The sequence below is a fragment of the Gasterosteus aculeatus genome, chromosome 9, assembly GCF_964276395.1.
Source record: "Gasterosteus aculeatus chromosome 9, fGasAcu3.hap1.1, whole genome shotgun sequence".
Taxonomy (NCBI): Eukaryota; Metazoa; Chordata; class Actinopteri; order Perciformes; family Gasterosteidae; genus Gasterosteus; species Gasterosteus aculeatus.
The window spans coordinates 15,979,723-16,003,931 of NC_135696.1; the positions used below are offsets into that span (position 1 = coordinate 15,979,723).

General features: G+C 42.7%; 2 protein-coding genes across 5 annotated transcripts in view; one reads left to right on the plus strand and one right to left on the minus strand.

Annotated features, from left to right (window-relative positions):
- Window positions 1-11,251, minus strand: part of bnc2 (basonuclin zinc finger protein 2) — a 143,565-nt gene extending 132,314 nt beyond the window's left edge. The window contains exon 1 of one of the 3 annotated variants that reach the window (XM_078109092.1): window positions 11,004-11,251. Coding sequence is in view for 2 of the 3 variants with exons in the window: in XM_040186827.2 (XP_040042761.2) it covers window positions 7,063-7,065 (3 nt within the window). In the remaining variant the exon portion in view is untranslated. Of the gene's footprint in view, window positions 1-7,062; window positions 8,100-11,003 lie in introns of those variants that run through there. The other 2 variants (XM_040186827.2, XM_078109093.1) reach the window with 2 other exon arrangements.
- Window positions 11,252-14,840: 3,589 nt separating this feature from the next.
- cntln (centlein, centrosomal protein) overlaps window positions 14,841-24,209 on the plus strand; it is a 71,250-nt gene continuing 61,881 nt past the window's right edge. The window contains exons 1-5 of one of the 2 annotated variants that reach the window (XM_040187167.2): window positions 14,841-15,279; window positions 15,560-15,647; window positions 18,549-18,637; window positions 21,173-21,257; window positions 23,265-23,399. In XM_040187167.2, coding sequence (XP_040043101.2) covers window positions 15,567-15,647; window positions 18,549-18,637; window positions 21,173-21,257; window positions 23,265-23,399 — 390 coding nt within the window. In that variant the 5' untranslated portion in view covers window positions 14,841-15,279; window positions 15,560-15,566. The remainder of the gene's footprint in view (window positions 15,280-15,559; window positions 15,648-18,548; window positions 18,638-21,172; window positions 21,258-23,264; window positions 23,400-24,209) is intronic. The other variant, XM_040187168.2, reaches the window with a different exon arrangement.

The following is a 24,209-nucleotide window of genomic DNA, read 5'->3' on the forward strand; positions in this document are numbered from 1 at the left end:
CTCTCTCTGCCTGTGCCTTGGTGGAATGCAGAGTCACATGAAAGAGGGCCTCTTTCTCTCTTCCCCTCTCTGAGGCTCGTCTCTTGTGTCCGTCTCAAAAGCGCCAATGTCCCCCTCCTGACACACGCTACCTGTCAGCAGGTCCCCCCCCCTCCCACCCCCCACCCCCCAGAAAGCACACACAGCCGCCACGACTGCATGTGAAAGCACACGGACACAATCTCACGCGCACGGGGATCGACACACACGTAAACAGATGTGCCCTTCACACGGTTGAGTTTCCCCTCCAAACAAGAAAAGTGGAACTAAGGATGGAAAGAAGACACTTAAGCCCATCATCCTTAGACGGCCTAATTACTGTGATTATCAGTGTGAACAGCAACTTTGTCACCAGAAATCACAGGATAGGACTTCTAACATTTCAACCAGGTTCATGGTTGTGTGAAGTTCAATAGATGCAGGTATGCACAATTTACTGTGCACATTGCGTGGAGATTGTGACGTTGGTTGAGATAAAGAAAGAGATGAAAATGTTAAGTTGAGGCTTAATGAGGCATCAGACTGAAGGGGGCTTCTATGAGATTGTATCCGATCTGTTCTAGAGAGTAAGTACGTGTTCCGACGAAACCATGAGGTCAAGACCCACTACAAACAAAATCAATGTAGATGCTCACTGCCTTGAGTGCTTAGCGGCTGTGTAATGGCTGTGGGTGGCTGCTTAGCTTCCACTGTTGAAAATGTGGCCTTAAGGGCCGACACCCCTGACTTTCAGTAAGTGCATAAAGTTTGCAGATTGTATCTGACCTAACAGCTCTATCAGCATGGTGGCATTATTTTCCATTGCCTTCCAGAACTGTTAGAATGAACAACGGTTCTGGCGTCGCAACGAGTACCTGCGTTGAAGCTGGAGTTTTGATAATTTATCATAAAAACGAACCTCCGTGGTACCTTACTCGCGTAGGCCCACTATAGAAGATGCATTTCATGTAATCCAGCAAAAGCTGTTGGGGTCAGGAAGGAGAATGAGAGCGGAGTGTGGCAGAACCAATGGGGAGCGTCCCAAAAATGTCTCTGGATTGGATGATTCCATTTTTTTTAAAGCGTTGGACGGCGAGGACAATCGGATCTCTACTGGCGTGGCTTTCACATGGTGAAAGCGTTAAAAGAAGGGAAGGGACAAACGATCTAGCTGGTAATAAAAGTTCAGCGCTTGTTTAAAAACGTGAATGGGAAGATTTGAAGGAAGAAGCAATGGGCGGGCGAGATGCGGCGAGCTAACCTTCTGGCTAGTGTCATAAGCACGTGCCACCATCTCTTTTAGAATTACTCTCACTGTCGGAGAGGAAAGAAAACAATCCTGCACTGCAGGTTTACGGTTAAAGATTGTGTTTTAGGTAAAAATGAATACCTCATAAAAGGTAGGGGGCCCACATTGTTTCCTGCCCATTACCATGATGCTGTAAAGGCCTATGAAACCCATTAAAACCAATGATAACTGTCTCCTGGAAAACAAGGGTGCTAGCAGCAATCTTTAATGGCATCTCTAATGGCGATGCACTACAGCCAACTTTTCTTGCCACAAACAAATGCCATGTGTCCACGAGAGAGCTTTGTGAACGTCATATAAGAGGGTTTTCGGAAACGACTGTTGCTGGTCGGAGCACAGTCTCATTGTTACCCGCTGAGATTCCACTGGGAATTTGAATACAGGAAAATGTTCACAATATAATTGAACACCTGCACAATGAACTGACATCCTTCACCAAACTTTAAAGAGTTATATCCGGTCAACGGCATCATTCATTCGAGTGTAAAGAGACCACAATGTATTTAAACTGGCTTATAGAGGCTACATTATACACTCAGCCTACAATGTTTAAAAGTGTGCCTGATTCACATTCAGTGTATTCAAATAACACTGATTGTCAGGTAAAACTGAAAGTCAAGTATTGAAAAACCAAGGTGACAACTTTTCCGTATAGACCCGACATCTTCATACAGAGGAAGCTACTCATCAACACACAGTTAACCCAAGTAAAAAAGCAGGTCGTTACTCTGCGTGATGAAAAAGGCGTGTTGGTTAAAATAGGAGCAAATCTGTTCATCGGATCAACAACTGAAAATTGTACCTGCAGGATGCAGATGAATTAAGAGCACTAGAATGATCAACCAGAAACTACGCGAATAACTGAGCACTTGAATATGTGATAGAAATTTACTTCTTTACTAAGCGTATGTCCTCTGAATTTTTGACTGCAGCCACGTTTGGCTTGGATAAAGACAAACAAAAAATAGATTAGGCCTTTTACAGCAAAATAAACCTTCAGAATTGAATATATTAGGTGTGACGGAGGCTGGAGATTGATTACAAAGTTATTATACACTGGAATTATAGTTATCTGTTCCGTTTCTAACAACATTAAAGAGTAAATACCTCAAACCTTTGGTACTTTCCATGAATTTCCAATGTCCTCCATGAGGATTTTGGAGAGTGGCTCTAATCGACCTTTGGTCATTTATATTGAATTCTGCTCCGTTTCTCTTAATTTTTTACTAATCCAAACATTTTACAAGGTTTTCTTTCCTGTGGAAATCAAATAGGACACATGCTACGAACATGTTGTATTTGAAATATATAATATAGTTTTGCATTGCTCTTGTTTGACATATTTATGAAATCCTATTGGGGATTAGGGATGAGTCCCAACACAGCCACAACACACGGAAATTCAACTGGGACATTTTGGGGGGTCGCACAACACAAATGATGTGTATTTCTTTGTAAATCTCCTCGATTTATGTTTGGATGTTTTGAATGGGTTTATGTGAAGCACTCTGTTGCTGAAATGTACAAATAGAATTGCCTTGTCTTGCCTTATGTGGCACCATACCATTAAAGAGTACGTTGGTGTTCTGTGAAAGAAGCCCAAAGAAGTAAATGTCTGGATTGAAAGGTGAAAGGTACTTGGTCCTGTCTTTGGACAGTATATTAACAGGTTTTAAATGAGAGAAATCGGGAAAGAGAACCTCAGGAATCAAAGACTACTCAGGTAAAAATAACATTGTCAGGCACAGTTACCAGCAAAGAACTAGACACTCAGGGCAATAAATCCAAAGACAACATGCTACGTCTCAGTCCTCAGGAATTTTTCATGAGCCACCACTTATCTTGTCATATCAGATTTCTTCCACCAGATTCTTCAGAGAAAAAAGACACCTTTAGGGCAAATTATTCTCTTTTAATCAAATCACTCTGTATGGCCTGAGGAGATCTTGCCTTGCCGTTTGAGTCACTGAGGCATGGGCCACTAATGCACACACCCACGGACTGGAAGAAGCCTGCAAACAAACACCCACGCATGTGGCATAACGCACTGAAACAGCAGCATTTAGGTGTCTTTTTTTTATCTGAGAGCAAAAAAATGAGACTCAACAGGAAAATAAAAAATACAAGAAGAAAGCAAGAAACAAAGTGGCATCTGGAGTTTCCATCGACAAGTGAAATTCCAGATTTTCTCACTCGCTTTTCGGGGGAACCAAAATCGAACAACTTTATTCTGGAGTGCAGTCAGTGCAGGAGGGAGCTATAAAATATAAATAATACCACATAACTCTATACCTCCCAACTGAGCCATTTGGTTACAAATACACTCCTGTTCGTCACACAATTCCAGCGTCTCTGGTATTTCTATCGCGTCGACGCGGCTGAAGAACATATGGATTACGACTGAAATGTAACTTCAGTTGCCACCCAGTGACACTGAAGTGTTTATTTTACACAGTTGTCATTAATTAGTTCTGGACAAAATCAATTAGGGCCACCCCAAATTATACCGTAAAATGTAAGAATCATGACCATGTCTGGGTGGATGGAAAAACAGTGGGTGTATTTTCTAAAAGCTGAGCTGTGCAAAAAAATCTGTTCTATCATTTCTCACTTTAAACAAACAAAGACGGAGGGAGTGTGTGGCTTCTGCACACACTGGGTGTGTTCATGAACGAAGACCAAAGTTCTCCTGATGCCTTCCTTAAAGAGTCTGATAGTGTTTGGATTAGCATGTGAAATGAAGCCTGAACAAAAAAGAAATGACGCAAAAAATGTAACACATGTAAGTGCAAGTATCCGCTTACAGTTCAAACACAGCTTGTAGCACTGAGCCTGGTTTTAATCTCATCCATTTGGCTTTTTCCAAGAGTTATCTATATTCACAACGTAGATAAAATGCTATAGTGTAGCAGATAGAAAAACAGAGATATCCATCTGTCTGATTGTACAGGACTAAGCACATCTTACATATCCATGTCATAACAGCTGTTAACCCCTGGTCTTTACCTCTTCTCCTTGTCCTGCATTCTATGTCTTATTTTAACTTAAGAATCACAGGAACAGACCAAATTTCATAATGTATTCAGAAGAAACCGGAGACCTTTCATCAGCGTGATGTGTTAAGATTTAGTTATTTACTTTGTTTGCCGAGGTACAAAAATATAATGATGTCTGCTTCATGTATATTGTTTTAAATCAAGTATGCCTCACACTGTGCTCTCTATTAAATTAGGACTCCTGCCATCCAATTTGGCTGAAGATCTCACAGTGTCTCTGTTTAGTCGCTACGGCCTGCAGCTTCGGTTACAGGATCTCGGTCAAAGATTTCCATCTCAAGTCACCACAAGGTAGATGACCCCACTCCCTCTTGCAAAATATTACTTTTTCTGTCACTGCCAACACACACTATCAGTCACTGGAGATATTATTGGGGCTGAGGACAGATGAAGAGGAGCAGAGGTGTCGCAATGACCCACTCCAGGATAAATAAAGCAGGAATGTTGCTTTGATGTTCTTAAGGCTGAATTCCTGCTGCGTGAATGAAAGTTTTCCGTTCATCTAAAATATTTTTTGTTTACTTGTTTTTTCCTCCTGCAATGCACTTGCACATATTTCCTTTCACCTTTGACCCAAGCTTTTTACATTAGAGTGCAGCTTCGTCAAGACTAAAATTGCACAGAAAATGGGTGTGAGCAGGAAGGTCAAGTGGTGATTATCTTCTTTGATTAATCACAAAAAATATGGGAATAAATATCAACACAAAATAGTAACAAAAAAACAGGGAATATCAGTAGTTCTTTTATACACTCAGAGGCCATTCTTTTCAAATAAAGAGGGAGGGAGCGAGAAAGTAAGAACATCAGGGGAAATTGAGAGGACGGAGTAGAGGGAGAAGAGGAAGACGAGGAAGAAAGAGTCCTCGATGTGAGCAGTAATCAGAGGAAGCCAGCAGGGGGGACAGAGAGGGGTGCTGGGGTCAGAGCGGAGCACCACTAAGCAGCCTTTCTCTTCATTAGCAGCCTCTCTAAGGGGGGCGTCACAGGCCTACCTGTCCAGCAGATTATTGGACCGTAACTCCCATCACACACACACACACACACACACACACACACACACACACACACACACACACGCACACTCACACACTGATTCCCACAGACCCAGAGGAATCACGACCTAGCTGCAGCCTCGCTGACAACTTTAACTTTTACTTTAACCTCACGTAACAGCGCTAAATGCAGAGTCTACTCGGTGCATAACGAGGACATTTGCCTGGTCATTTTCTACATTATTTGAATTGGTGTATTGTTGTCCAGCCTTTTCGGTCGCCTTTTTTGGTTTACACCAGCGACACACCAGCACTTATTTTATGCCACTAACTCTGAGAACCAAATAAGTGTAGAGAGACAGAAACACTTACGCGTAAAAACAAATACTTGCTTTTCCGGACATTTGAATTGGACGGACCCCTGCCTGGTCTGGGAGGGAGACAGCAGCATGGAGATGAAAATAATGAAATAACACTCCAGGAATGTGAATTGGCATTCTTCCGTGTAGTCGCAGCACCAGCTCAGGCTCATGAAACATCCCTGACGCAGTCAAACCAGGCCAAATGACTCCGCTAAACATATATCTCACACACATCTCCCTGACTTAAGAGTCAAGGAGCTTTTTACTAGGTCTGTGCGTCTCAATCTCTTTCTTGGAGTCCCTTTTCATTCTACTCGTCTTTCCCTGTCTCCCGAAGGCTTCAGATATGTCCACACTCTACTGTCTTCGGCAGAGATGAAATGCGTATGTATTTCTGTTTGTGTTTCAACCGTCGCTTTTGGCCAACCTGGGAAACCTTGGAGTTTCCTTGGAAGGCGCCGTAGCACATGGACCCACAGGGACCCACAGGGACCCACAGGGACCCACAGGGACCCACAGGGACCACTGACACAAGTCAGTCAGACTTTGGTGTAAAAGGCAGCGATTTAAATGAGCCTAAGCTTTTATTTTCACTGACATCGAACACAGTCAAACACGCCTGTTTCTTTATAAGATACGGACCAAACATCACCTGAAAAAAAGACGTTGAATATTTCAGGAAATCAATAAAAAATAGCATGCAGTGCTGTTGGTAAGGCAGGTTTTTCAGCAGGGGGATTTTAGGCCCAAAAAATAACTTGAGAACTGTTACTGCCAGCTATGAAATGAAGTCTGCTAACATTTGTTTAAGTAAACATACAAACGCATTTCCATCAGCCCCTGTTTATGTTTGCTTGCTATCTCAAAACATTGCAATTCAATGCAACTGCATTCAGTGGTTTGTGTGCGTTTTTACTTGTGAAGGCCCAAATACAGGTAGCATCGAATGACTAATTACTCCGAATGTTACAGATTTTAGATCCTATTTATGATTATGGCCATATGTGCTTCAAAATGCTGTAATGATTACTAATGATCGTCTAAGACAAAAAGTAAGGGACAAAAAAGATCACAACAAGCACAAAACAGTGTTACTTTTAAATCGAAGTATATAAACATATCCAGCCAGTAGGATATCTGCAAGAGACCAGTGTGGGAAATAGAATGCTCATATGACTTGTTTAACTCTCTTGCTGGTCCATTGAGTGCAGATGACAGACCAGCAGAGAAGTTGTAAAAAAAAAAAGGAGTTATACCAATTCCATAATGCGACATGTTTCACATTCATAAATGAAGCGAGCACCAGTAGTGTAAAACATATTTACCATTGTTGCATGCTGTAACTGACAGACCTCGCGACTTCTGGCACTTTTCAAAACTTGGCGTCCTCAAAAAAGTCTGATTTCGCCCTCAAGTGGGGAACCTTCTCCTCTTCAGTACTGCAAGCGCGCTGAGGTGAATCAACGTCGGTGTTCCTCTCACAAGCGTCTCACCGACGCTTAAGGACAGTCTTTTTTTTTGTACATAACACTGGAAAACCTTCAGCTCTTCTCTTTTTTTTATCCCGAGATTCTTCACCGAGAAACAAACCGCGCGTCAAGACGCGCTGCTCCAACGGCGACGAAACGCACGACCGCGACACTCGTTCCCCACCTCTCCTTCCTCCCCCCCAAAAAACCCGTAAACTAAACAAGTCAAACACAGACACGGGTCGCTGACAAGCAGAAGTTCTGTTGTAACTTCTTCTCCTACTTTGAGAGAAAAACGCAACAACAAAAAAAAAAAGAAAAAAGAAAACGCCTTCCTTCACTCCCCCGATGGTTCCTTCTGCGGAGTCAGCGCGGCGCGCGGCGGAGAGCAGCGGACCGTCGGGGGCTTTTGGAGAGAAGGTGGCTGCTGCGCGCTCGGACCGGCGTTTTACACGCCGTGCGTGACTGTAACCCGAGCGACTGTGGGTCCGCACAGCTCCCGGGCCCCGATGAGCTGATTTACGAGGTCGTGTCTTGGAGGAAGAGTAACATCTTTGTGCGACAGAAATGTGTGCAAATAATCCACAGCCCCCCGAGATGAGAACTCGGGCACGGAGACGCGCGTTTTTGCGGCGCATAGCAACACTTGAAGAGCGGCGAGGATTCAGCGATAAAATGTGGTCCAAATAATCTCTAATTTATACAATTTAAACTTTAAAAAAACTGTCAAATGCAGTAAATGGCCCGGTGCAAAACAAACACAAGTTGTTTTATTTCATTTTCCCGCTATTTTTGAAATCCTGCGTTAACTTCTCGGAGCTAAAAGTTGCACTTAATGTCAACTTTCCCTTTTTTTTCACTTTCTCTGCCCGCTCGCTAGGAAAGACGCGCACGCTGAAAGCGCACGCACCCCCACGTGTTTTAGGAAGTTGGAAATAGTTGATGGTTTCCCTGCGCACTGCAGGGATGTGACACTACGTTATGCCCTCATATTCCTCCGATGGAGAGGCGCGCGCATTAAAGTTTCATTGTCTGTGTGTTTGTATGTGCGCGTGTGTTTTATGAGGATTTGCTCAACATTTGACTGAGGCATCTCGAGAGTGAGGATTTGAAGGAGCGAGTGGCGCAGAAAGAGAGACATTACGGTCCTTCTCAGCTCCTGACTCCTCCACCGGGGTGAGAGAGGAAGCAGGATCCCAGTCAAGCGCCTGGAAGCCCCACTTGCATGTTTGGTCAAGGGGTAAATAATAGATCAGGGATTAGGCTTGTGTAGAATTCATTCCAGGGTAACAAGCTACTGAGGTCCCAGGATATGCATATTCATTCCTTGGCCAAGGCCGTGGGAGAAGGAGGACCATGTGCGTGTTTGTCGGATGGCTCACATTGCTAATTTAAGGAGATAGTACATACTTATGTGAGCAGCGGAACAAAGGGCCCTTAAAGGATTGTTTGAATCATTTCACGTCAACTTCAAATGCTTTTGATGCTGCTTTGATTTGACTCACTAAGTGTATTTTTTTACTCAGCAGTGTTTATTAGACAACAGAGGCTGTGGATGAGTAATACGACATGAACTGCTCGGCAAAGGAAAACGCCGCCCTTCTTTTCTTTGCTGTTTCCGATCTATCAGATAAAAAAAAATGTTGCATATGCAAGATGTGCAATAGCATGTTTGTGACAGTTATGGACTGCGTTCAACTGAGGGAAGCTTAAGGGTGCGCGCGGCTCTTCTGTAAGCACACAGCGGGATCATCAGAGATAAGAGCGCCATGTAAACAAACCACCAAGAGTCTCGGCTCACAACGCACACAAAGGTAGAGCGTCTTCATCATCGGCTGAGGCCCGATTACTTCATTTATTGTTTGATTGTAAATATCTGTTAGCTGTTATGAAAATACTCTGAATATATCGAGAACCATCAAATGGGTACTAACAGGTAAAGGCCACTTGATAGAAAAGGAGACTACATGTTAATTTGTTCATGTGACAGAATCCCACTGTTCACTAATTATCCAGTGGGACCACTGATAATGAGCTATTGGACTTGCTTTGGTCCATCAGCAGAGTGGACACCGCACTCGCGGATCCATCACGTCCACAGAGGTCCATCTGTTCATTAACTTCCAGTCACTACTAAAGCATAGACAGATCCAGAAAGGTCAGTTTAACCATCACTAAGAACCGTTGAGGCTTGGTCATTGCTCATTTGACGGCTTGGAGTTGGTTTCTTGATTACAACTAGTGATGTGATATTTCTGATCCTATGTAAATATAAGACACGTTCTTACTTGGTACTTTCTTGTTTTGTTACGTTATGTCATCACGTCAAGCCAAGTTTATTTTCATGGTCCCAAAATCACAAATTGGCCTCTGTAGGCTTCTTAAAAGCACCAACCCACATTTTTTTTACCCTAAATTGGGACAACCAACAAAAAACTGCAAAACAGCAATATTGGTCATTCAAGTGACATATTTGATAATGAAAGAAGATCAAGAGTTAATACAACTGTCTAAAAACAGTTCTCCAAACTCCCAGAGAAGGAATCACAGGTGGTGGAACTATGACGAATACTTTTCTCATCTAAAAGTTCTTTTCCGACTGGACAACATTTACTCAGGGAGATCAATGTCCCATGTCCTTGGCCTCCTCTGCCATACACAAGGGAAATATGAACCTAAATACAACCTCACCACCTTAATTTACCCCGTCTCCAAGTAAAGGACAAGCTCTCTAGTGGAAGCCCCAGGAAAATAGCCTCGCTCCTTGTTCCCACACGTCCTGCGGGAGCTAACCCGGACTGGGATGGCACGCCAGTTGGGTGAGCCCAGAGTGAGCTTCATGGCACTGTGGACACACACACACACACACACACATGTACGCTGCTGACTCTGAGAGGTAAGTCTTGTGTGGATCAATTCCTCCTTTATGAGAGCTCTGGTCTGTTGAGGATAGGACCAGAAGGTCATCAGATGGGAGTCAAACAGAGGTCCACACCGTCTCATTGGTGCGAGGGTTAGGACACAAACAAGGGGGCTTGTGCACACAGCATGTGGTGGTGGTGGGGGTGTGGGAGGGGGAGGGGGAAAAGGGGGGTGGGGAGGGGGGGCTTATGCAAGGTCAGCGACATCACATGCTTTCAGGAATGCACATGATGGCAAAGACAGAGTGTAAGGTTCGGGATGAGGGAAGGTTTTGAACTAGACTCGTCCGATTTAGGTGCACAGATAGTGTGTCTGAGGGCTGGAAAAAAAAGAAGACTGGTAATCAATGGTTTCTCTGTCCTGGGGTTTTGTAAGGCGGTCCAAGGTCTCACAGGATTCAGCATGAGGATGGCTCATGCTTGAGGTCAATAGGGGCTGAAAATTCTCCCACTGACTCTAGTGAAAGACATGATACCCTCCCTCAGGGCATCGCTTGAATAGAAATGTGTACAAACAGAATGCCAGCGATTAAGCACAAATTTAATGGACAATTTCAAAGATTTGTCACAGCCAATTTCAAATTCAAAAGTTTTAAAAAATCCTCCCACAAATAGAGTCATCAGCCTCACGACAAAGTGACTGTTATCAAAGGCGCACATGTTGCGGCCTGTCTCATTTCTATGCAGCGGGGGCGATGTTCTGCTAAACACTGCGCAGGTTTGACATCCCAACTGGCTTTTGTACAATCAATGTTCCTTTAAAGCAGGGGACCTGAGTCTCTTTAGTATCCTTTGTCACCTCCCGCAGTTCTCAGGTTCTTTCCTCCCTCAGCATCAAAGCTGGGCCGCATTAATGCAGACAATATCCCCGCTTACCTGAGGCGTCGGGCGCAGACTGTGCTTTCACAATCCTCCATGGAGTGTCATGTTTTTCCCGGGGACGTGCCTCTCTTCCTTCCTCTGACGGCGTCGGCACACCAGGGCTTGTCATTTGGTTCTTGAATTTTTCATGCAGTTGCATTTGCATGATCACAGTTCTGTGTCACTCCTTCTCCCGGTTGATTAAATGCTGCGTGGCACATGAACTCCACGGTGACTCCGCTGGGGCGGAACAGAAGTGAGACAAGCAAGCTTATTGGGATTGTCAGAGCAAGAGCTGTCTTGTTTCAAGGGGTGGCTCTTCACATATTAACTGTTGGGCAATTAGGCACAAGAGGCCCACAGAGACGTCTTCAAACAAGGATCGGTTTACATTTTATTCTCTATTGTCTGCATTCGCAGCTCTGAGTCTTAGTCAGTCGTATTATGGCGCATTCAGTCAGGAACTCAAACCACGGCGTGCACTTTTAGCGACGGCGCGCGCCGTTTAGTTGGGTAGGACGCATCATCTCAGCATAACACCGAAAAACAATCAGCCGTATTGTATATTATATTATTATGACAAGTCTGTTATAAGCAATTTTAAGCACACCGTCTCTCTCAAGAACAACAGAACATTTCAGTGACCTAGAGTTTGAAACATACATTTTTAGCTATGGTTTATGTCAATAGATTTATACTTAAAATTAGTATAACTCTTGGTTGGGTCACTTTTTAGTCACCTACAATTCCTAAAACTGCATGATACAAGCTCATTTCATGCAGACTAATTAAATGTGTTGTAGAAATAACATTTATGCTGGACGTCCTCAACATTGTTATCATTGTTATTGTGACAGTGGTGATCCTTTATACATATTGATATCGGCAAGTCCAAAAATGTACACTCTCTGTTCTTTTCTTACTCAATCTGGCTCGAGGAGCCGGGGCTCATTGTAATGACAGAACAGTTGTTATATTGTAAATGACACAGGGATTGAGATACATTTCATGAATCCTAATAACAGCATTTAGATGTAACAAGGTGAGTCATTAATAAACGGTTGAAGTAAATGTGAGAAAATGTTTTTTTTGTTTTGTTGTTTTGCAGGAAGCACATTGTTGGTGATATGAACGTGTGCTTGGCAGCGATCTGCTTTTTATGTACCTAGGATGCACTAAGATCTGGATTAATTTGTCATTATCGGGAGAGACTACAGGCACTTCAAAGAGGGAGATTCATTCTGCAGCAGCAGTCAGTGTCTAAACATGGTAGAACATGTCTGTTGAATGTGGTGGAATATGCACCTCAACAAATTCTCCCCCGACATTGAACATGCAAGCAACTGGAAATGTCTGGGCCAAATTACACACATTTCATGATGAAAGAGGTGGTGGTTTTAAAAAGTATCCCTTCGAGTTACCAGCTTCCTCAGAGAGAATTGAGTTAATTTTACTTTCTATGGACAGTATTCTGTCATATGATCTGCCTCTCATTGTTCGTAATCAATCCCTTTCAAGGTTTCTTATAATGAAATTCCAAATGACTTTTGACCTGAAGATGAAGGTGAAACTGCAGTGACCAGACTCTGTTGAACATGGTCATTGAGAGAGACAGAGAGAGAGAGGCGGGTATTCACAGATAGATAGATAGATGTGTCAGTTTGTGCGTCCAAACAAGAAACAGGGGGCAGGCAGATGTTGCGCATTATGTACCAGTCTACTGCTTCTAAAATTGTTCCGCAAATGAGGATCTTAATGAGAGGCAGTGTTCGTGGGTCAAGGAACAGCCTAATCATGCTAAGTCAATTGCATCTTTGCTCTTTCTGCACATGTGTGTGTGTGTGTGTGTGTGTGTGTGTGTGTGTGTGTGTGTGTGTGTGTGTGTGTGTGTCTGTGTGAAGCAAGGAGCAGATGAACCAACATTTGTGGAGTGCCAGTCCTCATATTTCTTAATTTTCCTCTCTCACCCTGTGCTCCAAATTTGGCTGGACACATAAGTACATTAGCTACACAATATGGACTTGTCCAGTATCACCAGCAAAACAGATGTCAAACGCACGTCCATGTTCATTTTGCCTTTCTCCCACCGAGGATTCAGAGGCTCAAAATGTATCGTACGTAATGTCTTTGACCTTACAGCGGATCATTAAAAACAAAAGAAATTGGGAAAATATCAACAGGGGTGAGTAAAGTGTGCTGATTACAAGAAAAACAACACTTTAAACATAAACCGCCATTTAAAGATCAATACCATGTCGCACTGTCATTTTTCTTTGCTGTCTTTTGTGTGGCTGTTGGGCTTTGATAAACAAGCATGGATTTATAGGCTTGTAAAACAGAACCGCAGACACAGGGGACACAGGGGAATCCCCATTCTGTATGCGTGAGTGTGCGTCTGTTTGTGTGTCTGTAATAGCACAGAAGCTACACAACCTATCGCTATGATATGTTGCCGTGTTATATCACGGTTACAAACATTTTGGCACACAGTGACAATTCACTGGCGGATTCTGGGACATTTTGCTATTCGACCTTTGATATTTTTAGATTTCTTTCTTTAACATCTTAAAGACGTTAAATTTGATCTATTAAGTGATTCACGCGTTTTTATCAAATGGACAACACATTTTATGTAGATATAAGTGAAATTCTTTAATTCAAACCAAATTTAATGACAAACAACATGTTAAAAATGAAATGTATTAATGTGCGTCATGTGCTTCTGCAGCTGAGATTTCAAAATGGCCTGTGAAGAAACTGTAGAATCACCCTAATTAGTTTGATAAATTGTTAATTTGACAATTTAGTCACGCGCCAAAACATTTCAATTGTGTGGATTTAAGACTCTAAATAATTTGTTAACAGCCCCTGTCCTTCAATGGAAATATTGGATAACCCTTATAGTGAGAAGATAAAAAACAAATGAATCATTGCACACACCAAAGCATATTCTTCATCCACAGATGATTAAGAATTCTTTCTGATATGAGTTGGTATATATAATTTAGAGATTTGACCCATGGTATCTTGGTCTTGATTTGAAGCTCAAAGTCGGTGTGTCAGCTGAAATGGGCCTCTGATTGGAGCCCAGTGGGAGGCGCGGTGCTGGTTAAAGAAGCCACCGCCAGGATATGAATCCTATAAAATTAAATCCAATCACTTTTTTGTTACTTACACAACCATGCCAGACACAATGTGCAGTGGATTCTGTTCGTGCCCATTGCTTCAGAAAGCATAAAACAAAGTAGTTCAAGAAACAATAGAATAAAATAGTCTACAAAAAGATGATAAATTAATATATTAGTGGCCTACATTTCAGGTAATTGAAATGAACCAGTGAGACAATGATATGAGGCTGAGAAAATTGAAACAATATGATCGCTGTCATACATATAATATATTATTGTAATACTGTGTATGAAATTAATAGCCAGGACGGATGCTGTTCTTGGAAAAGCAGAGTGCTGTTTTATTGCATCAAACCATGCATGCACACAGTTTATATCATTTGTTTATGTGTCCTGCTGCGAGGAAGAAAGTAAGGAAATATTTTCGGTGATTATTGTTTAGAATAATAAGAGGCTGCTGAGTCTTAAATCACACAGTCATTAGCCAACTACAGAGTTATCTGTGATCATGTGTAAATTAAATATTCTATCAACTGTTAAATTAGGTGTGTGGTCAATGTTTTTTTTAATCAAAACGGTCTGTACTTAGTAGGCTTATTTTGTACATAATATTGTCGTGGGGAGTGGGAGAGTTCAAACTAAAGTGTCCTTCTTTGTGTGGGATGAGGATCCACTGAAACAACCATAAGTACTCTGTAATAATCGCCCGTCTTTGAAAACGACTGCGGTCGGATCGCTCTGCCGTACATCAGTAGTAGCTGCCGTAAAATGACGCGATCATGGTGACGACACACAGGCACAGAAAGGAGAAACAGCGGGCTTGTTTGAAACAGGAAAGGCGTTTCGGTAGCTATTGACAACAGTGTGATTCAGTGAGAAGGTTTGGTCTGGTTTGTTATATGAAGCCTAGAAATGGTCATTTTAATGCATGCTTAAACTCTAACTGCAGTGACGTTGTTCCAACGTAACACGTACGGCTGTCAACTGCAGACGAGAGACGGAGAGCATAGTGTGTGTTAACTAACGTTAACGTTAGCTAAGTGGCTAACGTCAGCTAAGCTAGCTGCCAGCCAGTAGCACTTTCACGTTTTAGTGAAGTGCTGTGAGCGTAAAGCGTCGGCTAAAGTGTTGATATCTGGCTGGCTGGGAAGTTATCGTGACAGGTAAGATGCAAAGTGCGCAGTTAAAATGTCCTAAAAAGCCTCTCTGGAGTTCGACTGTGTCATCCTGCCAATGGCGAGACACGTTACGTCAAGTTAAGAACTAACTAACGTTCTCTAACGTCACATTAACTATTAACTACGTTGTATTCGTCAACCGTGCCACGGCTGATTAAATACAAACCCACCATGTTGATAACGTGTTAACTGTGTCATCTTCTTCATTGCCACGCGTTTTGAAAATGTCCAAACCGAACTCATATTGTTGTTTTGCTTCTTTCAGCACAACAATGTCCGCCAAAGACGACACTCGCAACCTGGTTTTGGAGGAGCAGGTGGAGAGTTTATCAGACGAGTTAATGCAATGCCAGGTATGTATTAATATGTGGTTGATTCACACTGGCTTCCTTCTAACTTAGTTACATACTAACATTAGCATTTCTTTAGTGACATTATGTGACAACGGGGACATTTAATCAGCAATATGTTCAGTGTAAAAAAGAAAAGAGTCCAAGATCATATTCTGTCATGGGCTAAGGTGGTTTATTTTGTCTCCCTAAATGTGCACTTACAGTAGGCAGAACCTTTAGCTTGGTAGTAGATGTTGTGTGCAAGATGATTTCCATCAGACAATGACCACCCTCTTGAAATAATTATTCTGGTTGTATTTAAAGAAAGGCGTATGATCTAAGATCAGTTTCAACTGCACCAGTAAAGCAGGGACTGGTGCTTATAGTTGTCAGGTTGATGATTAGCAAATACTGTTTGAACATTAGTTAAGGTTACCGAATTGCACAAATTGTTGTCACCGCAGGGATCGCTGCAACAAGTACCTGACCACACTTTATTAAACATTCAGCAAATACAATAAAAACTGTCTAGCAAATATTCCAAATGTTTCTATCTGTCTAAATGAATAGAAGACACAGAAACACAGACGAATGAACCGATTTGAGAACCTGTCATCTTCATTTTACAAATCGGGGGTTGTGGTGGGTTTTGCTTGCATACTCACCACCAGGTGGTGCCTAATAACATGAGTGAACTTAACCCAGCATCTTTCACTTTGCATATTCACAGAACCTCACTTTACAGGGACACACAGTGCTGGGATTCAGCAGTTGATGAGATACATTTGAGTTTCTATTTGACTTTAGATACCACCGGGCACAGGGGTTTGGACCGTTATGGTGCTGTTGGGCAACAATCACACATGTCGCTGTTACCTCATGTTATTTTAATGTAAAGTTTGATTTTTGAAGTTTTGTGCATAGGTCTGCACCACTATGCTGTGGGTAATGGGGGAGCACGGTTGTCCTCCAATTAGAGGGTTGGCGGTTCGATCTCAGGCCCGGCTAACCCGCATGTTTATGTGTCTTTGGGCAAGACCCCAACATTGCTCCTGTTGCTGTGACTACAGTGTGTGTGTGTGTGTGTGTGGTAGCTCCTGTCATCAGTGTATGAATGGGTGAATGATGTCATATAATGTTAAAGCGCTTTGAGTGGTCGGAAGACTAGAAAAGCCCTGTATAAGTACTGTCCATTTACCATATGTGTAAGTCAATTAACCAAAAACGGAAATAATTTGCTTCCAATTTACTGTACTGAGAAACACTAATTGACGGCTAATATGCCGAAAAGCCAATTACAAAACTTACGCAACATAAATATCTGAGCTCTCTTTTCCCTTTGTCGGAGAACATATGTTTATTTTCATTCTTGTTAAATGTTTTCTACAGTACATTGAGTTTTCTGCTCACCTAAGTACCACTGTAACACTGTTACAATCTTCTATTCACTTATAGCTCGCTACATTATGGTACAACCTAATTCACTAGTAAGACTTCAGAAAGTTCATGCTGCCCTTCGTTGAACCTCGCAGCCATCCTTGGTGGTCCTGTCCTGAGTAGAACATCAGCGATTCTGTCTATCTAATGGGAACCTTAAGTTGTGCAGTGTACGATTTAAATAGTGTCATTTGAATACTACTGATGTCTTAAGTCTCTTGCAAGATGTACTTCAGGACGGCCATTAACTACAAAGCGTCTCATCTGTCGGCCAGCAAATGTTCCTACTAGACCATGCTAATTTTATTAATATGTGGCTGAATTCCAGATACTTTCTTACGTGCTTAGCCCATGGTGTTTCAGTGTCTAGATTAAACATGAATAATTCAGACACCCTCAAACACACATTCAATGCATCTTTAAGTACACATATGGCAACAGAGAGATTTTGATGAGGGTCCTCACTGAAGACTCGTCTGTGAAACGACTAATGGCAGCCAAAGGCCAGGCAGAGGGAGACCACCTATGTCAAGTCATCCACACTGCTTAATTTCATCGTTAACTGTATCGCTGGGCCTGATTTGATGAGATCTCTATCCTCCTTCACCACACACACACATTCACTTCCACACAGATGCACAGAGAGACAGATCTACGGTCCTTCCACTTATGTGTTCCGCTCATGGTCTTATCAAGGTCTGCTTCTGCCATTTTAGTAAATAATTGATTAGACACTTTTGAAAAGGGGGTTAAAATTCATATACTAATTGGAGACCAGTAGATTCCAGTGGGAGGGATGACTTTTATCTTATGATGATGTGAACATAATTTATCAGATAATTTTATATTAAGTCGATTTGGTATAATTCTGTCTTTTAATGTCAGAAAATGTAGTTTTTAGATGTCCCTCATTAAATGTAATGTAGTTTAGAAATATTTGAAAAAACAGCGAGACAATTTGAATTGGAAATGTGTCAGAGGCTGGCTGGGTTTTTCTACTTGAAGATGACTCTCCCTGTCATCAGTTTTCTGTTTCATTGGGGCTAGTTACTTTGGAGCTGTAGTGGAAAAACACATCCGCAGCGCCACTGATTAAAAAAGAAAATGCAAGCTTGACTGCTGTGTTTTGATTTGGAGCCCAGCACTCCCCAGTCATAAATAGTGCATAATGACAAGTGTCAATGCTGGCTCCCCTTGAGTCGAAGGTCACATCTCAGATATGAAAATTCCTGTTAAGCGAGGCTCATGATTAGAGAGTGCGAGCCATATCGAAACTATTTTGAACAAGATATTTAAATTATTGATTGGCTTCTGTCGTATGATGACATTGAGCATCATATTTTTCTTATTTTGATTTTCATTGGGTAAAGCATGTGGATTTCCTTGTAGGCGAGGCTCTTTGCATTTTGAGACAAATTTATCAAAAGCTATCCATCTCAATTAAGACAAACATGCGTTGACTCGCTAATTCTCTTATTTTCACAGGCAGACAAGGAGTTTGTGTGGTCCCTATGGAAACGCCTGCAAGTGGCAAATCCAGACTTGACCCAGGCTGTCAGTTTGGTGGTTGAGCGGTGAGTAGATTCATCTTTCAAATTGCTACCTGAGAGGCTCAGAATCTGAAAATTGCTTTATCTCACAAGTGAAGAGAAATATGTGTGAAAGTCGTTCAAGGGGTGTTTAAGGCACCTTGGCCATTCCACTGGGGTTACGACGGAATCTGCTGCGGATGCTGATTTAAGCCTTCTTATCCCCAGTCTAGCAGTTCAACCATGGAAACCCTTTAATGAAAACGCTCCTCCCCCGCGCCCATCCTGGACAGTTGAAACAATCCCGCCAAATGCTTGTCTTTATCGGATAAATTGTGAGATTGAATATGACCTCTTTTGCAGGGTCTCTAAGCTGCTACAAACACAGTGGCATGGGAACTGTCAGAGAAGAGCAGAGAGGCTCAGGCCTTTTCTTACACTTGACGCACACTCTGATAAATTTAACATTTCCCTCCAGTTTAGGAAAAAAACCATTTTACTTTAAATGAGGATTGCAGCGGTACCACTAATAAAAGTCTTCTCCTTACAGGTCACCCTTAAAGGTCAGACCCCCGAGGGTGTGCCTAAGCCAGGGCTTAACCTCCTTCCCTCGAATCAGCAGGTAGCAAAAGCAACCAGGAAATTTGGCTTCGGTCTCGGGGATTTGTCACATTACTTTACCGACAAAAAAAATGAACCCACACTGCACTGCTGTCATCTCTCTGCTGCCGTCTTTACGGTCTCTGTATGGACACTCGCTCACGCTACGGCGAACTGGTGGCCTCGCTAATTCCTGCGGGGGAGATTGAAGTGACCGCGTGTGTCCAGGACGATGTACAATCATCCTGGCGTCCAGAAAACTGAGCGGGGGCTTGTTGCGTGCCGACGCCGCGGCAGTCAGTGCATGATGGAATTAACCCCATCGGTGCAGGTGCGGGTTGTTGATGCCACTGGGCAGTGTTGTCAGCACTTCAACCCCCACGACTGTTGGCTAATGTCACGTTGCTTATTGGGTGCGGTCCAGATGGAGAAGTTCAGATTCGGTACCCAGTATCGGATTTGGCGCATCCAACAGATATATTGCCTTTGGCAAAGCTACTGCAGAAACAGCAACAGCAGTTGTTATATTCCACTTGCATAAGTGCATTAAAAGCTTTACTCTCTCTTTGAGGATAGTTTAGAATCATATTTTCACATTCACGGTTGTATATCACATATATTTTGAGGTCTGTCAGATGTTAGGAGACCCTTAATTGGGGTAAAAACAGTGTAGCGGCGTGCCAAGAGTTCCTTAGTACCTATGCGTCTCATTCCTTCTTCATACCCTCTTCAGTTCCTTCATAGCCCCCTAGGAAACCCATCAAAGCATGTTGGTCCGCTGAGACTCGTGGGGGAACATGCACTCAGAGAGCGCATGTGTATTGTATAACCTGATGCGCAGGAGGATATTGACATGGTAATTGTGTCGACTCCAGTCAAGCGCAGGGGCCTACTGGGAACCGCCATCCAGCCTCCCCCCTCTGTGTGGATCTTGTCGAGTGATTGGTTGGTTGCTCAGGACATGGTAAGCGCAGCCCAATATACAAGGCGAGGGAGTTGGGCCAGCCTGCGTGCCAGCCCCTAAAGGGACATCGGATACTTATTTTGGTGTCTGCCACGGGAGACGGCTGATCAGACGAGGCAAAGAAACGAGAGAAAAGGCCTCACGGATGGGAGGTGTCGAAGGAGCAAGGGATGAGTGGGGGGAATGGGTGGCCCCCGGTGGCCTTTGGCGGTTGAAACAAACAGGTCCCCGATCGATGCCTTTTTTGTCTCCCTAAAAGTTCATTATTATGAAAGAGGCTTAGTAGGCCGAAGAGAAAAGTCAGTTGTCTGGTGCAGCAACACAATCGTACAGTAGCTCACATTTTTATAACAGATGTTGTCTAATTAAAGTGAATAGTAACTTTCTTAATGAATTATTTTCATAAACATTACATGAAAAGATGAAGAAAACATAGCTTATTTGTAAAGGGTTGTTCTTTATTTGCTAGGTGCACAAACAAGAATAACATGTTTACTCTAAGTGGGAAAGTATTAGAGAAACAATGTTATATAATACTAATAAGGCCGACTGTATCACATCAGTGCAATCAAACTATATATTATATACAAATGTCTGCTTGTCTTTCTCTCTCTATCTATCTTTGAAGTTCTAAAACAATTACAGTAAAACATTTTCAAGGGGATAAGGCATGCAGCTTGCCAAAATCTTCAAGATAAGATCCAGATATTTCATCGAGACATAGGGTCATTTCATTTCCTCGATAACCATATCAACCTGTAGCATGTTTTCTGGATTCAATAGACCAATAACCACGTGGTAAAGCCTATTTTTATGTGAATTGACTACATGACCAATGAAAATAACTTTTCTTTTTTTTATAAATACCTTTTGTACAATGTCTCGACATGTGGATTAGTCACAATACCATTCCATTCCAAGGATTTCATTGAATCATATGTCTCAGCCTTATGAAGGTGTCAAATACTTTCCAATTCTGGTAGATAACTATTATTTGTTCTTTTACTCTCTTCCAGTGAGAAGCACAAAGCTGAGCTCAAGGACAGAAAAGTGTTGGAGATCCTCCAGTCCAAAGACTACAAGATACAGGAGCTGGAGCAGGTACACCACTATTTATCGGAAGGACTCACTTGCTGTATTTCTCATTAAATAACTGTTGGATCTCAGACACTTTAATGGAGGGAGCTTACACACAGCAGACTGGCAGCGTCAGTTCCCGCAACTGTTTAAACTATTAGCAGTGTTCTCACCGTTGGTTTTACTGTTTTCACTGCTTGAAATGTTTGCACTGTTCACAGTCTGTCGAACTGTTGAGCGTCATTGTGACATAATCAAAATGCTCCCAATCTGTGAACTGGCATCTTTTAAATTCTTTCTCTCACTTACCTGCTGGTATGATGGCTGACAATAATGACATCACTATATGTGTAATCTACTCCAAATGATCATGCTTATGTTGAAGCATCTGTCAGCCACCTTCATTTGCGTTCCTCCTCCAGAATCTGCTTCATTCGTGACGGAGTCAACATCTTGCCAGTGTTTTCTTTTTTTCAAATGACCCTCATCAGCCAACTTAATCTTTTTGATACAGTAGCTATAGTATCAACTCATAGGATTACAAGATGTGTGTTTAATAAAACACCAACACGTTTTAATAGCTGAACAATGTATAGAAATGCATAGAAAATAATGAACTGGCAAAACCATCCCTCAAAACTTGAATCGTTTAGCCACCATAAAGGATGGCTTCCACAATGCTACAAAACCCAAGACAACTGGCTGCTGTATCAAGAAACTCTCTTCTTTAAATCAAACTTGTGAATCTACAATCAACTCTGCTCATCTGATGAATTCTAAACGGGCTTTACAAAAAAGCTAAGGATGTGTTGTAGACCTTTTCTACTGTTACACTCTTGCATGCTTTCGGTTTCTCGTGTCTAGTTCTATCAAAGAGTTGGTAATGAAACGTGCCGTCTGTTTGAGATTCTCATTAAGAGCACTGAACTCTGTGCTGTGTCATTCGGCCCTCTGACAGTCATCATCTCATCCACAGTCTCGAGCTTCACACACCCAGAAACTGATTAATTGGTTTTTCCTCACTTTTTTTTGGGTGTGATGGTCCAGTGAGTCCACACAGGATCCTACGCTCCTCTTGATATCTCCATTCGCCAACTTTTTTTCTTCTCCAGCCTTCTTTTTATCATCCACCTCTTGTTCTATACACTTTCCCTTGCTACTCCTTTCCATTTTTGTAACATAATTAGCTTTCATTTTTGAACCGCACTGGGGATTTTCAAATGCTAATCTTTCTTTCCTAGACCTCTTAACTTGGCGGAATCCCCCTTTTTTCCTCCTCCATCAATTGCGCACTACTGGGGTTCAAATTGTTCTTGCCTACCTCATTATCAACGTTTGAATTTATTTTCTGCTCTCCAGTATAAATCTCTATTAAAGCCCCTTCTGTTCCTACCACGGCGAGCTAAGAGTAGCGAAGAACGCTAAATCCACTATCTGGATACATCGCAGCGATTTTCCTCAACGTGGCAATTAATTGCATCCCAAAGCACAGTGTTATTTGAGAGGAGGGTGTACCCACAGAAGGCTGTGGATTACCAGCCAAAACCAAACCCCAGCTGATGCAGCGTTAAGAGGCCAGCCTCCTCTCGCTAACGCCCCAAAGGCTGCCGAAAAAACACGACCTGAACACGTACCACCATCAAAAGCGGGAGAACATCATTGAACAATTTCTGCTCGCTCGGCCTGGTTTGATGAACCAGCGTTATATTTTCTGACTCTACCAATTCGATGAACCAATATGCAAATTATGAATTAGTAATTTTCAAAATCTATCAATATTTTAGCGTAATTTTTTAAAGCAAAAATGTTTAATATTTACAGATTTTATTTGGGATTATTAGGTTGTAATGCCTGGTAAACACTCAAACATATTGTGTTTTATGTTATTCAGAACTGGTCATCACAACATCCAGATCACATATTCCACAAGAGTATTCCAAAACCTAAATCCATTATAAAACTGTGCACTTGTTTCCTCCTCAACTTTTTTTTCCTGTGTGGCTGCCTGTGTTTTTTTTCTCTCTGCCACAGAAAGTGACAGGTCAGCAGCAGGAGATTAACAACTTGGGACTGAGGACGCCGCCAGTGGATGAAGAGAGTGCCTTAATGAAGAAGGAGCTGACAGCTCTGCGTGAACAACTAGTCAATAACAGTCAGGAACTTAAGGTTGGCGGAGCACATTTTCTGTGGCGCTCTGGGCCCTCCGAGTCAAAAAAGTCTCTGTTCTGTGTGGCACGGAACACGACAAGTCCCCCGCGGTAGTAGCCACAGGCGTTTGAATCTTTTAGTCGAGAAGGAGAATTGCTCAGCCCTCCTGAACACAATCTCTGGTTCTTTGTGTCTTTTCACCGTAGCTCTATGTCACCCGTTCCTGCTTTTAGCTCTTTCTTGCTACCGACAACAGAGAATACTTAACAGCTGGAGAGTGCGTGTGCATGCGTGTGCGTATGTATGAGTGAACGAGGGGGGAAGAAAAGGAAAGCCGCCTGTTAACTTGCAGATAAATACTTAATGACTGGTTCAGCGGGGGAAAGTGAAAAGTGTTCATGTGATGGTGTGGCTTCTCCCTAATTATGCTTAGTTGGGACCTGGCTATGATTAATTGATAAAGGAATGGTCCTTACACAGTCTTGGTGAGGTCTCATGGCGAGAAATTGTGGGGGACAGCATCAAAGGAGACCTAGGTTGAGTCTAATGGGTCTTGCAGCAAGCACTATTCTCATTAGGAGCCTGTCATTAAAGCCGACACACTGGCCCCCGTACCTGCATGAGACCGGCTCAGGCGGCACGGCTCGGCCCGCGCCAGCTAGCATCTGGCCGTGTGGGCACAGTCATACAGCACAGGTGACCTTGGCCAATCAGCGGCTCATGCAGGGGGCTCCCGCAGCAACGCCGGTCCACTGTTTACATATTCATTTCAGCCTGAACGCCATGGGTCGCCCCTTCTCCATCATTCTCTTTTCATTTTCTCAGTTT